Source organism: Gymnogyps californianus, chromosome 5 (genome assembly GCF_018139145.2).
Source record: "Gymnogyps californianus isolate 813 chromosome 5, ASM1813914v2, whole genome shotgun sequence".
NCBI lineage: Eukaryota > Metazoa > Chordata > Aves > Accipitriformes > Cathartidae > Gymnogyps > Gymnogyps californianus.
Window position 1 is genome coordinate 21,776,260 of NC_059475.1, and position 17,404 is coordinate 21,793,663.

A 17,404-nucleotide genomic window follows, 5' to 3' on the forward strand; every position below is an offset into this window, starting at 1 on the left:
CTCTAGTAGTGGACATGACCTTTTGCTTGTAAAATTTCTCATAGAATTTCTGCAGAATTTACTAGGAACAATATGGCAGTCTGTGTCTGTAAAAAGTAATTGCACCAATGTTCTTGAAACTTGAAGCTTCAGTTAGTCAAGTATCAAGTCCAAGATTACTCAGAGAGAAAAGAATGATTCAAAGTCCTTTTTCTTTTCATTAGTTGTCAATAACTGTAAGACATTAAAAATCAACAGTAGTCTGTTTTACAATAAATACAGCATTCAAAATTGAAGAGAAAGCAAAGAAGAGAGCATGATAGGAGTTGAAGTAGATTCCAGTTTGCTCCACAACACAAATGAATCAGTTTTCCTCATAAAAAGGTCTTAGGACGCAACAGCTATACAATGGTTTTTCTCAGTCTTTCCACTACACTTCCATGCCAACACAAAAGGGAAAAAAAAGCTCCACACCTATTTTAATTACATTAAAATCAAATCTTAATTGATGGTTGGACTTTGAGAGAAAACGACTTTAGGATTTTTATTGCTCTACTTCTATTTAGAAACAAGACCAAAACTGAATATAGTATATTGTCTTATTTGGCGCATCTGTGACCATAATTAGTTCCTAAAGATTTTTTTTTTCCTCTGACAGTCTGGAAAATAAACATAATGACAACTGTAAAAAAAGTGAAGATAAATTTTGAAGAAAAAAGCAAAGTGATTTAATGCTTATACTCCTGCTGTCTGCAAGGGATGCTTGTAACTACATAACCCTCCAGTGAGCTGGCCATCTAAACGTAGTGGCATTGCTGAATATAAATGTTTGATAATCTCATATCCAAGAAAACAAATATTTTAAAGCAATTGACAGAAGAAAGCTGATTGCATATGAAATGTTTTTCCCACTGTATAACCAGCAGGTGTCAGTAGAATACTATTTTGATAATTTTTCTGCTCTCTGTGTAAATACCAAATGTCTTCATTTTATGGTTTCACAGGATGGACAGATGATTTCAGTACCGCAGAAGGAAAAATGCTGAATTTAATTGACAGCTTTACTATTTTCTTCTCATTGCTAATGCAGTTTCATATTGATTCCTGTGGGTAATAAAGTAGTTCTCATAAAAATAAAACTGTGTTTCTAAAAACTTGTATTTATTATGTATGAATTTAATGTTGATGAAAGATGATAGACAGACAGCCCAGGAGACTGAAATAGTCTTGTTATTGTGGGCAGGAAACAGAATAGGCAACAGTGCTAGTAGTTTCCTCATGCAGTGTAGCTCTGCTGCCTTCTGAGACATCACCTCCAGGGATTTCAGTCTCTATGCTCAGTCAACTTTGATTTGATTTGCAAGGAGTACATCAAGGAATGCCGTTTGTATCTTGTAATTTGGATAGTTGTCTGTCAGTAATTGAACAGAGCATGTAGGCTATTGAATGCCAATTGGATGTAATCTAGAAGGAAACTCAGCTTCAGTAGAGATCCTAATTGTTCAGCTGTCCTGGTTTCGGCTAGGACAGAGTTAATTTTCTTCCTAGTACCTGGTATAGTGCTGTGTTTTGGATTTAGTAGGAAAAGAATGTTGATAACACACTGATGTTTTTAGTTGTTGCTAAGTAGTGTTTATACTAAGTCAAGGATTTTTCAGCTTCTCGTGCCCAGCCAGCAAGAAGGCTGGAGGGGCACAAGAAGCTGGGAGGGGACACCATCAGGACAGCTGACCCAAACTGGCCAAAGAGCTATTCCATACCATATGACATCATTCCCAGTATATAAACTGGGGGGAGTTAACTGGGAGGGGGGATCGCGGCTCGGGAACTAACTGGGCATTGGTCAATGAGTGGTGAGCAATTGCATTGTGCACCACTTGCTTTGTATAGTTTAATTCTTTTAGTATTGCTATTGTCATATTATTATTATTATCATTATCATTGTTTTTCATTCCTTTCTGTCCTATTAAACTGTCTTTATCTCAACTCACGAGAGTTTTTTTTCCTGATTCTCTCCCCCATCCCAGGGGTGGGGGGGCAGTGAGCGAGCGGCTGCGTGGTGCTTAGCTGCCGGCTGGGGTTAAACCACGACATCAGCCTAGCTATAAGAATTTTCATGGGCATTATATATAATCTCAGAGCTGCCATTCAGGCAACTTCTGTTGCAAATACTGCTCTCATTAGAAAGTGTAAGAGCGAAGATATGCTCTGCAAAAGTGTTCTTTCCAGTCCTATCTATTGGGAAAGCTGATTTGTAATTGACATCAAAGTGAGCATCGATTAGGAGCTCTCACAAATTTTGCAATCTCTAATGAAAATAACTGTGATCCTTTCTGTTGTGCTTGGGTACTTGTCATGGTTTAACCCCAGCCAGCAGCTAAGCACCATGCAGCCGCTCCCCCCTCCCCCTCCCAGTGAGATGGGGAGGAGGATTGGGGGCAAAAAAGTAAAACTCATGGATTAAGATAAGAACAATTTAATAGCTAAAGTAAAATAAAATATAATGCTAACTAATAATAATAAAAATATAATAATAATTGTAATGAAAAGGAATATAAAAAGAGAGAGAGAAATAAAACCCAAGAAAAGACAAGTGGTGCACAATACAGCTGCTTACCACTCGCTGACTGATGCCTGAGCAGCGACCTTCCCCCTCCCGGCCAACTCCCCCCAGTTTCTATACTGAGCATGATGTTCTATGGTATGGAATATCCCTTTGGCTAATTTGGTCAGCTGTCCTGGCTGTGCTCCCTCCCAGCTTCTTGCACACCTGCTTGCTGGCAGAGCATGGGAAACCGAAAAATCTTTAAGTGCTACTTAGCAACAACTGAAACATCAGAGTCTTATCAACATTATTCTCACACACAGCACTGTACCAGCTACTAAGAAGAAAATTAGCTTTATCCCAGCCGAAACCAGGACAGTACTGAAACACATATGAGATTTTTGAATGCTGCTACAAAGTATTCTTCTTAAAATTGCATTTAATCAATTGCCTTCCAAACTTATGACCACTTCTTGGCAGCAACAGTGAAAGGAAAACAAAAAAAGTAGTGGAAAAGTGGTTTACCCTGTTCTCTGAAGAATTTGCCTCTTGTCTTCCCTGTGCAAGGGAATCCTTAGCTCTCTGTGAACAGCCTCACGTACCCAAGTTAAGAGATAATGTCATGTGTGACAAACACATGGATGAAGGTATTTGCTTTGGCTAGCTTGCACTGTTGGAGTTACTGCTGCAGGTTGCTTAGTGCTGAGATTTCTTTTTAATAGTGCAGAACACTTACAGTCTGCAGGTTGGGAGAAGAGAATAATTAAGATACGGAGTTAAGCTCCTTTCTGCTTGCCTGTCTTAGCTCTGTGGGTTACAGAATTTGCCCAACAATTTGACGTCTTAACATCTATGAAGTACTTGCCTAATGATCTGATATATGGGTACTTGAATTAATGATGCAAGGGAATTAAAACACTGGTATAGAGCCTGGAATTTTGACTTTCTTTTATAAACTGTTTATGCTGTAGTTATTGCAAAGTACGGTGTGGCAATTAGATTATTAAATTAAAAAGATCAGGTGCTACTTTGTGTACTCCCCTGCCAAGTTCTGTAATAGGAACATTTATGACTTATATAATTATGTAAGTGACTGAGCTTTGAATGTTTTCATTTACTACTGCAGAGATCACAAGGATCATACAACACTTCATTTGCCCCTTCTAATTCAGGTAGTCCTGAAACAGGAAAAAATTATTTAAAAAAAAAAAAAAAGTGTTTATCTCTTGCCTAAATACAGATGGTAACTTGCACTAGGTTTATTCTGATGCTTAAGTAAAACAGAGTGATATCAGGAATTAAATTAAATGCTTACACAGATAATACTGTTGCAGCATTTCTGGTACTGGGAAAATACTAAAATTTTACTTCATACAAAAATTGTAGTCATGTGTTAGGCTTGTATGTATTGTCCCTATTTTTCAGTGCTCTGTAAGGAAAAGGTTGTCGTGTTGTGTTGGAGGCCAAAACATTCAACTACTTCAAAGTTTTTCAATGTAATTTCAATTTTAATGTTTGCCATCTAGTCATTATTGATCTGTTGAAAGAATCCAGACCCATACTATCTTTATCCTGCACTAGCAGATACAGATATTCTTCAAAAGCAGAGGAAGAGTATACTTCAAAATTAATAATAGATTTGTGTAATGTAGTGAAAGCAATTTCTAACACTTGTGCATATTTTTATTTCACAAAGTAAGTATGTTTCTAAAAGACCTTTTTTAACTATATAGGAGATTGAGGGAAAAAAGCTTGCAGACATGCTTTCCCAAGAGATTAAAGTTCCTGAGGTTTTTATTTGAATATCTTTAGTAGTGTAGATACAAACTAGAGAACTGTGATACTTAGTTGAAGATGTCGTTGCCTGTGACCATTGTCTTAAAGAATTACAGTTTTAAATAGCTTGTTTTGACTTATGGCTAGCAATGAATATGAAAGGCTCAAGATTTTATTCATGGCAGTGTTACTGAGTGATGGTGGTCTGGAAGTAAATTTCATTGTGTGTGTACTTCCTCTTGGAAAACGTACTGTAAACATCAGTATTTGGAATATGTTAATGTTCTGCTGCCGCAGTTTGTTTCCCTGTATCTTAATGTTTTTATTTGGAAATGAAAGATACAATATGATAAATAATGATGGGGGATCAGCTAGCTATAGAATATATTAAAGAATGTAAAATGGCTGTATTATATGGATAATATCTATCTTCCATGGTTAAATAGATCTGAAAGGAAGTTTAAGCTAAATATTCTTGTGTTCTGTTATATTTTGTAGGTGAAACAGTGAATGCTGGAGATGCATTGTGTGAAATTGAAACGGACAAAGCGGTGATTACCATGGAATCAAGTGATGATGGCATATTGGCTAAAATACTGGTAGGGATTCTGCCTTTCTGAGTAGGATGATATAACTTCTTTTCAGATTGTCATTTGGCATATTGCCTCAAAAACTAGTTTAGATAGCTAAGTTTCCTTCTGCTCAGCTTTCAGAATAATGCACTTACTTGCATTCCTAGTGAGAAATAATTGCTCTATTTCGTACGTATACCAGACTACTGGTACATGGTACATGATTCTATATATGTTTAATGGATTTTCAGTTAACCTGATTGGATTATGTTTTGTATGTTTTGCACCTTATGAATTATGTCCATGAAATATTGCAGTCTATGACATCTCTTACTCTGAGTTATAGAAAAACAAGTTACAATCAGTTAGTTGGAATATGGACTTTTGGATGGTACTTTACCCAGGATGTGTGATCTCCGTGCTAGATTATCTTGTGTTGGCCATTGAAGATGGAACATTATACAAGATGGGCTGACCCAGAGGACAGTTCTTAGAATTACTAATTTCCTGTATTCTTAAAATTAATTAGGCTTAAAATAAAGAATGAGAACTGGGATGAATGTGAAGTTCTCTGAACATCATTTTGGAGTATTTGTGTGTATGTGCATATATAACAGAGGTAATGCTCAGTTTGTTTGGGTTCCTTGTTTATGTTTGGCTTTAAATCCTGTTCTATACCAAGATGGAAGCAGTAACAACTGGACTACAGAGATCAGGATGAAGGACTTAGTTCTAACCCTGCATTGCTTAAGGTCTGCTTGCAAGGCCTGTGCTATTCTTTGCATACTGTATTCTAAAAAGACAAGTCAAATTCTGTATCTTTTCCTTTCTCCTCCTCCTCTTTTCTAACATTTTTGAAAAATGTTTCTTATTTCAAAATGACCTGATGTTAATTCTCATCAGAGTTTAGAAGGGTGGGGCTGTAATTCTGAGGCCTTCTGCTGCTTCTGTGTAAAAAGTAAATATTACATTTTCTGAAAGCTCATATTTGATGCTTAAAAATTAAGGGAGACTATATTTTTCTTGTCCATTGAATATGTATAATGGGAAATGTATTTTAGAGTTTCTTATCTTTAGGGAGGGGAATGAAAGTTGTTATTAATTGTGTATAAAGACAGGGAAAGGGTTTTCCCTCCTTTCAATATTCACCAGTTTATTCTAAAATTTTCCCCAAACCATATCCAAATCTGTGGAGTTCTCTTATTTATCTTGCAAAGGCTTAAACTGTCAGCTAGCGTCCAGCACTTCCAACAAGAACACTGATATCTTTTCTTTTTCCATTTTAGAAATTGGGTAGATAAACATGGATAATCTTAAATATGATTTTGCAATGAATTTGCAGTTTGTTTAAGATAAAACAACTTGCTCAGTTACAATTGTAGAAGATCTAGTTGGGCAGTCAAATAGGCAGCTAAATGGGGAAACAAGGTTCTGCAGCATAATGTTTCTCAGGTTTAATGCATTACTGATATATACAGAGCTTCTTACCACACTTAAACATCCTACCTATGAGCTAGTGTCTCCGAGAAAAGTTATGAAACACTTTGTAATGTTCAACCATATGATACTGAAGAAATCTACTTGAATCACTGTGCAGCTTCTTAGCTTTTTTTTGGTGGTAGACATGTTAAAATGAGTATTAGTACTGTTATTTTGTCTTAACTCTAAGAGTGTTTGACAGACTCTTTGGCTGTCTTGGTACGCAGTATGTCAGGTTTGGTTGTTCCAGGACTATTAATTTAGCTTGTCTTCTTTCTGTGAAAGGATCCTTTGTGTCTTGAAGCATTGCTTAACTCGGGTTTCCAACATTGTAGTGTTACCTTTTTCTGGCTCCTTACCCTTGCCTACCACTCAGTTGCTTGGCCAACAAATTGTATCTACAAAGTGCTGTTGAACCTGGCGTGAAATGAACACCATGCAGCAGGCATGGGTATTTGCTGTTACTTAGGCGCAGCCCAGCATGATTTGGTGCAGAGGGGATGCATGACTATGCAGCTGTGTGGTGCCACTCTTTTGCCACCTTATAGTGAACATAGAGGGCTTTTGTCTTAGTTGGGCTTTGTATTTAAATACTGTTGTAGCTTCAATTGCAAGTTTTCATACTTCAACTTGTACACCAGAGTTTCAACTCCTGCATTCAAGATACGAAGAATGTGCCATTAATGTTTATATGAAAAGTCTGGTTTTAAATGACTTGCCCCTGTATTGTGTGGGAACTCGGTCACAGGAAGGATGAAATTTCAGTTCTCCAGGACAGGATTCAGTTGTCTTTGATGATACTTCCCTTTCAGCCTCAGTCCTTATATATCTTTTATATCATAAAAAAAAAAAAACCCCCAACCATAAATGAAAAGCCACAAAAAATGATGAAGCAGGAATGTCCTAGAGACGAAACTCCATCCCTTTGTACAATCTTGATATAGCTTCATAGAAAATGGAAGAAATACAAGTAAGCATGTTATTAAAGACTAAATGATACATATACAGAAATTGTGCTGATTGAATGTTTGACTTTCCAGCAATACAATAATGGTCTTTTGCTGTTCTTGGGTGTGGAAATCATTAATAAAGCTGTAATATACTTTTTGTCAGAAACCACATTTTCCAAATTTTCATGGTGCTTATAGGCTAGCCTATGCCTCATTTGAAAGAAAAGAACACACGTAAATTGTAACCTGCGTTCCTTACCCTCACAAGACTCCATCCTTGTGGTTTGCTTGGAAGGACTAAAATTTTGTTTCTTCATTTCTTATGCTTTTCTCTCCCAAACTCCTCACTTTTTAAAATTTTCCAAACAGTCTCATTTCCATGCTGGTGGAGTATTGCAGCTGTTTCTTCCCTCCCTCCACAGTAATTAACAGGGTGAATTGGAAGAACTTTGAATAAAATAAAAAATTAGGAGAAATTGTTTTGCCATATGTGTAATAGATTATGAAACCCTTTGTCAAAATGGTTGGTTCAAATTGGTATGTTGGGAGAGAAGGGAGTGGAAAAAATGTAGAGACTGAGAAGTAAAATGTAACAAGATGAGTGGAATGAACTTGAAAGGGAAAATTCTTGGCTGAACAGAGGTGGTGGTTTAGTGAAGATACTGCAGTTACAGAATTCTCCACTAAGAGAACAGCTCCAAGACCCCAGTGAAAAGCTGTATTGAACAAAATCCTTTTTGTGATAGGAAGGAGGAGAGGAGGGAAAAAAAACAACACACTTAAAAAAACCCAACCCCAAAACAGAACAAAAAAAGAAACCCCTCTTGCATCAACAGTAAGACCTGACTGAGAAATCCAGCCTTTAATTTGAAACTTTAATTGACAAAAGTAACTTTTATGGAGCTATAAATAAAATTGAATTTACTATATAGGTTTTCATTAACTGAATGCTCATTAACATGAACTAGGGAGACACTTCTTTGTTGACTTTTCTCTTCACTGAGATCCTTTATGTTCTATGCTAGAAATATTTTTACCATTTTAAACTGGTAATATGAAGGGTAATACTCTTAAAATGGTTATTTTTATTTTGCATAATCTGTTTAAAGGGTTATTAGCACATAATTTGCATACCAATTTTGTTAGTGTTTTCTTAAAACAGTTTTTCAGAACCTGTTGATAATTGGAAAATATGATTTCAAACTTAAATGTGAGATTCCTTTTAAGCTATAGAATCTTTCCCCTTCCTAACCTATAGGAGTCAAATATCAGATTAGAAGTATTTTGTAGACTTCAATGCATCTGAAATGCAGGAAGAAATAATAAGAATTCCACTGTGTTTAGGGTGAAACGAAGTTAAAAGTATTTCTAGTTTTAGTACGCAGAGTTGTGTAAGCACAAAGCAATGATTTCTGGAAGCTTAAATTAAGGTTTCAACTAATCTATACCTCTTCTGAAAAAAAAGTTGTTCTCTATCCATTTTAGGTCCATGTGATCATATCTTTTGATCAATAAATAACTATAAGAAGTCTGAAACTTTTCTAACTCTACTCAGTACTCTAAATCCCTTTGTGGAGATGATATCCACTATTTCAGTCATGCTTCTGAGCATGGATGCTTATCTTAACAACTCCATGGAGCTGTGGGACTTTATCTAAAAGATGCGACTGTTTTTGTAGTTCCACACTACACAAGGTGTATCAGATGCTGCCCTGCAAATGTTGCTTTATATACATGCACTTCTTAATAATGAGACTATTTAAAGCTTAATGGCATTCAGTCAAAATTGAAAAGGATTTATGAAGAGATACTATTGTCTGAAAAATGAAATAGGCATGAAATTTAAATGTCTGTTTCCTTGATGTTTGCTTTGTTCCTTGATGTTTGCTGTGTTCCATTGTTTCACTGTGTTTAATACAAACATTTCACAGTCAAATTAAGTTTATGTAGAAGGCAGGAAGAAGAATTAAAAATTGGAGGGGCTGGCTTTCCACAGAAATCTTATGCTGTTTCTGAAGGCTGTAGTTATTAAATTTTATTGTGACCACAAGTGTTGCTAGTAAAATTTCCCTGGAAGATATTTCAGTTTCTGGTCTTAGCACTTAGCTATGTTTGTAGTTCTAAAAAGGGTGGATATTGACTTAATTAGTTAACTGCATGTATTGGGTTTGCGTGGCAAGGTTTTGGTAGTGGCGGGGCTACAGGGGTGGCTTCTGTGAGAAGCTGCTAGAAGCTTCCCCTATGTCCGATAAAGTCAATGCCAGCGGGTTCCAAGACGGACCCACTGCTGGCCAAGGCCGAGCCAATCAGCAACAGTGGTAGCGCCTCTGTGATAACATATTTAAGAAAGGGAAAAGAAGTTACAGGGGAGTAGCAGCTGCAGCAAGAGAGAGAGGAGTGAGAATATGTGAGAGGAGCAACTCTGCAGACAACAAGGTCAGTGAAGAAGGAGGGGGAGGAGGTGCTCCAGGCACCCATGTGGAGATTCCCCTGCAGCCTGTGGTGAAGACCATGGTGAGGCAGGCTGTCCCCCTGCAGCCCGTGGAGGTCCATGGTAGAGCAGATATCCACCTGCAGCCCGTGGAGGACCCCACGCCAGAGCAGGTGGATGCCTGAAGGAGGCTGTGGCCCTGTGGGAAGCCTGCGTTGGAGCAGACTCCTGGCAGGACCCGTGGATAGAGGAGCCCACGCTGGAGCAGGTTTTCTGGCAGGACTTGTGACCCCGCGGGGGACCCACGCTGGAGCAGTCTGTTCCTGAAGGACTGCACCCCATGGAAGGGAGCCATGCTGGAGCAGTTTGTGAAGAACTGTAGCCTATGGGAAGGACTCACATTGGAGAAGTTCATGGAGGACTGTCTCCCGTGGGAGGAACCCCATGCTGGAGCAGGGGAAGAGTGGGAGGAGTCCTCCCCCTGAGGAGGAAGGAGCGGCAGAAACAACGTGTGATGAACTGACCGAAACCCCCGTTCCCCATCCCCTTGTGCCACTTGGGGGAGGAGGTAGAAAATTCAGAAGTAAAGTTAAGCCCAGGAAGAAGGGAGGGGTGGGGGAAAGGTGTTTTTAAGATTTGGTTTTATTTCTCATTATCCTGCTCTGATTTGACTAGTAATAAATTAAATTATTTTTTTCCCCAAGTCGAGTCTGTTTTGCCTGTGACAGTAATTGGTGAGTGATCTCCCTGTCCTTACCTCGACCCACAAGCCTTTCGTTTTATTTTCTCTCCCCTGTCCAGTTGAGGAGGGGGAGTAATAGAGCGGCTTTGGTGGGCACCTGGCATCCAGCCAGGGTAAACCTGCCACACTGCAAAAACCTGGAAGAGAATACAGAAGATCAGACTGTGATCAGAATGGATAAAAAGGGGTGAAATTTGGCAGTGTAAGGTGCAGAGTCAAGGAGCTATAGACAAGTAGGTTGGAAAAGTCATTGATTACTGCAGCCTTCTGTACTGACAGCAGCTCAAATTTACCTAGACCATTGGCTGACAGAGACTCTTTACGTGCTATGACACTGTTCTGTATTTGCATTTAGAAAAAATATTTTCTCAATCATCAAAAGTAAATCATTGTACAAAAGTAAACTGTCTTTCTTATTCTCTTGATGCAGTGGCCACAAATTGCAGCTGATAACTATTCCATTTATCACAATCATTTATGTACTAGAAGACTCTTAACATATCTCTCCAAGGTATTATCTTTTGCAAGTTTGAAAAAGCTTGAGTTCTTCATCCTCCAAAGGATTGTTTTCAAAACTCTCTTTTGTTCTCTTACAATCCTTCAAGCTCTCTTTAACAATTTGTCTTGGAAGTATGATGCTCTAAACTGGATTAAATATTCTATCTAAAGCCTCATCAGGACATTATATAGTGAAATACTTCTCGAATATTTAATGGAACATTTCCCAAATGAAATATGCTATGCTTCTCTCACCCTTCCTTTTTTGCATCAGTGTCTATATTGACTCATGTTTAGCTGGTAATCCTGTGTAATCTTGGAGACTTTTCTGCTTAACTACAACAGTGTTATTCTACTGACAGTCCTACAATCATTAAGAACTAAGATTGCACTCTGAAAGAAAATGCTGTTCAAGGCAAACTTTTATAGTAAATATTATGTAATTTGGTCAGGGATGTCTCATCTAGGGAATAGCTACACAAGAGTTGTGGATTGCATAATTATATATAGGCGTACTGGTATTAGTTGCAATCTAGCTACTTAGGAAACAACAGAATGGGCATAGGTACAAACTAGTTCCTGGAGCCATCAGTGTGAAGGAGAAAATTCTACCCTACGCACAGTGAGACACATGTTTCTGCTGCTATTACAAAAGCTATTTGGGTTGTCTGTCTCTACTATAGTTGCATTTTCTTACAACAGCATGTATTCATATAGTTATCCTTTGCAAAAAAAGGGAGAGTAGTTTTCTGTGTGGCAGCATGTAAGAAGTGATGGTCTGTTTATTATCTTCCTTTTTTGTATACGCAAAGGGAACATCCTTTGCAAAAATGAAAGCATCAAAATAGGTGGGAAGGAGAGGTGATATAAGATGGAACTCGGCTGCAAGTGAAGTGTATCAGGCCTTACAAGAAAGTGTCATTAGTGTTTCATTTCTACAGGATAACTTGCATTTTAAACTCTAGTTTATATAAACAAGTAAGAGTTTTGTAAATCTTTTCCTTCTTTTAGTTTACATTGCTAAATAGTAATTTTTCCTAGATGTTCAGGTTTTTTTTGTAGCACCTTGAAACTTCTCAGTTTTTGTGTTCAACTGTGGAGCAACACATCTAATAAGTTTCAGAGAATCTATTCTGCTATCCCAGGAGAAAATCTCACATCAGACATATTTTTAAATGTGTTTTTAGTCTCCATATAGTTAATTTAATAATTGCTGGGTGAGTAATGCTTTCACTATTTTTAATTCTCTCCAATTTTGAATGTTTCTGAAAATTATTTTGCATCTAATAGCCTTGACAAAAACTTGTGTAACCTCTTGTCCTGGTTTCAGCTGGGACAGAGTTAACTTTCTTTTTTAGTAGCTGGTACAGTGCTGTGTTTTGGATTTAGTGTGAGAATGATGTTGATAACACTCTGATGTTTTAGTTGTTGCTAAGTAGCGCTTATCTTAAGCCAAGGACTTTTCAGTTTCCCATGCTCTGCCAGCAAGCAGGTGTGCAAGAAGCTGGGAGGGAGCATAGCCAGGGCAGCTGACCTGAACTAGCCAAAGGGATATTCCATACCATGGAACGTCATGCCCAGTATATAAACAGGGGGGAGTTGGCCAGGAGGCACGGATCGCGGCTTGGGAACTAACTGGGCATCGGTCAGCGTGTGGTGAGCAATTGCATTGTGCATCACTTTTTTTTTTCCTTCCCCCCCCTTCTTTTTTTGTTTTATTCCTTTTCATTACTATTATTATTATATTTCATTATTACTATTGTTAGTATTATATTTTACTTTAGTTATTAAACTGTTCTTATCTCAACCCACGAGTTTTACTTTTTTTCCTTTGCTTTCCTCCTCCTCACCCCACTGGGAGGGGGAGGGGGAAACGGCTGCGTGGTGCTTAGTTGCTGGCTGGGGTTAAACCATGACATCTCTTCATGTTTTTTTTTTTTTTTTAAATATGAAGTATCTATTCTGCATTTACAGATACTGCTTTGTTAGATTATGTGAAGAGGAGATATGGGCATTGTCTCTGTCAAAAGTATTAAAGAATGATTCCCAGAGAGACAGTAAGAAAAGAATAGCAGACTCCAATATTGCTTTTTCAAGTCTTTTTAATTGTAATTCATGGTGACTACAAGTAGCATTAGTATTTCAGAAGCTGTGTTTTTTCATGTTTCCTGTCTTGTATTCCAAATGCATCCCAAATTCCAAAATTTCTTTGTGTATATTGCTGTTGTGGCAAGTTTTTTGATAGATCAAAACCAGACTCACCAGCAACTATGTGATATCAGTATCATGGAGCAGTGACACTCAGCCTTAGCCAAGATATCCTCATTATCCAATAACAATCATACACCAAGAGCTGAGTCTGAGGAGATGCCAGGAGGTAGAAAATAACTATAATGTCTTTCAGATTAAGGGAAGAGAAGCAGGTTTATTGGAGTAACATGAACAGATTATTATGCAAACCCAATCTTTAATGGATTCTTTTAATCGCCCTTTTTGGAATCTAGAAATGGTGGGCTTAAGTATTAGAGTACAGAATAGATACACAAATAGGCTTTTATTCCAGTCTCTTAAAAAGTACAGAATAAACCTGTTGTTTTGGAAACTGAAATAATAGGGGAGCAATAAGATCAGGAACTTTCTGATTTTTTTTTTTTTCCTAGCTCAAGTATGATCCTTAGTAGTCTTTCTGCAGTATCCTGTGGATATTTCTGGACTATATTGGGTGTTCAGTAGATGTTTGTGTAAGGTTTATAACATTAAGCTGTCTCAGGTTTGTGGATAGGGAGATGATTTCTTATTGAAAAGACTGTCCTTCCAAAGGCCACTCAAAAGTTTCGTATGTGATGTAGTTCGTGGGAAATTAAGAATGTTTGATGCATCTGAGTTATCAGCATCTGGCTGAAGCTTACTCACTTCCTAAAAGAAATGAGGCAACGATTTTATGTTCGTTGATGCCAACTACAATTCCGCACCGTCTTGACTGAGTTCAGTATGGAAAACTGAGTCAAACACACACACTATCTGCTTAACACTTTGGTTTTTACCTTTAAAGCTAGAAGGTTCATTAGATTAAATGAATTCAACTTCTGTAACCCTTCTTGTTTTTCTTGACTGTATAATGTAAGTATATATGGTTTAAGAAAGAGCAGGCTAACAGTAAAATAGATACTCATGCATATATTCCTTTTCTGTCTGAATAGGTCTTTTAATGATCACATCTGATTCAGTGTAAAATGCAGTAAAAGATTAAATGACTGAATGAAAGTATTAGAAAGGTAATTTCAGAATAGTGATTATTCTTTCAGTAGAGTTGCTTCTTAAATTAACACTGACTTTTCTGCCTAAAATACTTATTAGTTCAGTCTGGACCAAAAACAGGTGATGAATGATTCCTTAAGAACTGGATTTAATATGCATTACCATTTTCTCATTCATGACCTAAATGAGAATTGGTATGAACTGAAACTACTTTGTGTAAAGCTTCCACTGCACAGTGAGCCAGCATAAGTTCTGTCCACCTTTCTTCCCAGTGTAGGAAATAAACATCTACTTTGGTATATGTGTGTTAGTGACTAAAGCACTGTGCTGCAGTGGCAACAGCTCTGAGGGAACTTTGTTCCTCTGTACACTTAATCTCCTCCAATGTTTTCTCCCTGTCATGGCTCACCTGTGCTTTGTTGGTTTGTCAGTAAAGTTAGGGTCTCTAACTCTTCTTGGCTATGCGTACACACACTAATAGAAGTATTGTTAAGCTACTTATTTCAGCTCTTTCTATATCTGAGATTCTGGGGCTCATTGAGATTTATACAGAGAGGTTTTCTGGTATTGTGAATTATGAAAATGTGGAAGTGACTCACAAATCCAGGAGATGAAAAGTTAAGCAAAATAATAACAATTTTTCTTTGTCTGTTCTAGTTCCGAGCTGCAAAGGCTGTGTGTTTAAAAACATGTTTTTTAAAAAAATACACACATACACTTTTTTTAAAAGTATAAACTCTGTAGTCATCTGGGCTGGAAACTTGCATTGGAAAATAAGGAATGCTGGAGTTTTCACATAACTGTCTTGGAGTGATGAACATGAGAAAAAACACAATTGGCTTGCTCTGAAGAGTGAGAGTTGACAGCATTGATGGCTTTGAATGCTTATATAATGCTGGGTTATAAACAAAGCCTAACTAGTGTAAGTCTTGTGTTCTGTTTCTGAAGGCTCAACCATCCCTGTTGGATTTCTGCATGTGTTACCATAGCACCATTAAAGCACTCTGACACCAAAATTGTGGTAAGGACTTGACACCACAAGCATGTTGCAGTGCTTCAGTTACGATATGTAGACTGCTTATGAAAATAAAAGTGTTCTATTGTATGTGCAAGCCTTTGTAAAGGAAAGAGAAGACATGCCAAAAAATTTGGTTTATTCTTATTTTGGAAAAAAAATGTTAACTGCTGCATATTAATATGTTATGGGGAGTTTTGAAGTTGGGGGACATCTGTTTTGCATAATCATTGGTATGGATCAAACATCTGAGTATTATGCTGGTAAACATAGTTTTTCTAAATACATTGTTCAGTGCTAAGTATGATAATGCTGTAAAACTATTAGAGTGAATAACTTCAGTATTTTGTATGTTTATAGCTTTGTTTTCTTTTGTTTTTCCCAGTTTTTGTGTTTCAGTGACTAGGTCAGGTTGCGTTTGTAATAGCTTCAAGCTGCTGTTTTATTTGATTATGAGTGGTAGTAACATTGCAATTACACGTAGTTTTACAAATCTGTTTATCAATGGGCCTTTCTGTGATAGGATCTTTCAGCCTTAGACAAATCATTTCAGGACTTCTGGTTGGCATTCTGTCATCCCCAAGTACTTTAAAGTCATCTCAATAAAAATAAAATATGATCAAGTCTTGAGGGACTCTCAGGCTTTCTTCTCTCAAATGGAGCTTTTCAGAATATTAATGGAGAAGAATGCATCAAGAGGTCAGAACAAGAAATATTGAACTAAGTATTAAATAATTTTTTCATGTAATAAATACTCTTAAAGAAGTATTACACTAGAATTTACCTCGTGTTCATGGGAGAAAAAGAAGTGAACTGACAAAACTGTAAATGTGAGCAGTTTTACCAGAACATACTGAGAACAAATTGCCTTTGCTGTTCCTTCTTAGGTCTAGTGTTGGCCCTTCTAGTGAGGGAGCTGGGTAATCCTGTGAAATCTAATACATTCTGTCAGTGGAGTTAACAGTGTGCAGACAACAATCTTATCTGAGTAATAATGTTCTAGTGTTTGCATCTGCCTAGTACAGTCTTTACAGCATTCTGTTTTATTTATTAGTGTTTAAGTGCCTAGAAAACCCAATTAAGGTGGTAAGAGCAGCATGATACCTGATACTATGGATATTTTTATTTTGTGTGTCTGTCTTTGGGCTTTTCAAATGATAGTGACTTGCATTTCCTTGGGTAAAATGTCAGCATTGCAGATACATACCAGCTCCATTTGAGGCAAATGTAGGTGCAATATGGCTTTATGATGGAAATATAATGTCCATTTCCTTTGTTAGAAATCAGCTCTATTTGGGCTGGTACAGTCTAAGTTGTATTTGACTGCCTGTGGTCCTAAAGGTCTATCCTTACATTTGGCCTGATGCCCTGGAAAGGTTATGGCTTTTGAGAACCTGAAGAGTTGTAATTCTGCAACCATTTCAGAGACTGTAGGAGGAGCCCTTCATGAGGTTGTTAAGTTAAAATGACTGGCATGCCTTTATCTGCCAAAGCATCAAAGAGATATTTTGACTGATAGATATCTTTTTGTTTTAAAAAGAACATCTAGAATAGATTGGCTTTATCCAATCTAATTAGATTATATTTATGTTAGATTATCTTTCTGTAAGACTTCTGTTCATATGGTCTTTGAAACAGTGATTTACCTACCACATAAGTGCTGTCACTTTCTTGGTGGACAGACTTGTTATTTGGCATCAGTTATAGACAAACTTAGAGGTGGAAGTTAGTGGAAAGCGAATGTTATCTTTTTCAAAAAGAAGTAATGAAGCACTGTTGTTGTGGGGGTTTGGTCTCTTTTTGTTCCCTTAGCTTCTGAATTTACAAGCTTGTGTTTTAAAAAGTAACACTGCTAGATACATGGTAGATACCTCAAAGTACATCTACTCAATGCGTCCAACAAAATTTTCAGGCTCTGTTCGCAAAGATTAGGCATCCACATTTGTTTTCAGTAGCTAATGTGATTTTATTCTTGGAGGTACTCAGTAGTCTGTAATTTGCTTTGATTTCTGAATGCTAACTTTAGATGTATGGGATTTTGGGGCATAAGTTAATATTCCTCACCTTATAATAGCAACTATAATTAATTTTGGTCATGAGTCATCTTAGTAGAATAAAATGGGATATATTTTCATGATGAAGTGTCATTAATATGCCTG

The 17,404-nt window shown here is 37.2% G+C and overlaps 1 protein-coding gene across 1 annotated transcript in view; it reads left to right on the forward strand.

Annotated features, from left to right (window-relative positions):
• Nucleotides 1-17,404, forward strand: part of PDHX (pyruvate dehydrogenase complex component X) — a 63,337-nt gene that overhangs the window by 12,855 nt on the left and 33,078 nt on the right. Inside the window, exon 3 of the mRNA XM_050897515.1 lies at nucleotides 4,799-4,899. Coding sequence (XP_050753472.1) covers nucleotides 4,799-4,899 — 101 coding nt within the window. The remainder of the gene's footprint in view (nucleotides 1-4,798; nucleotides 4,900-17,404) is intronic.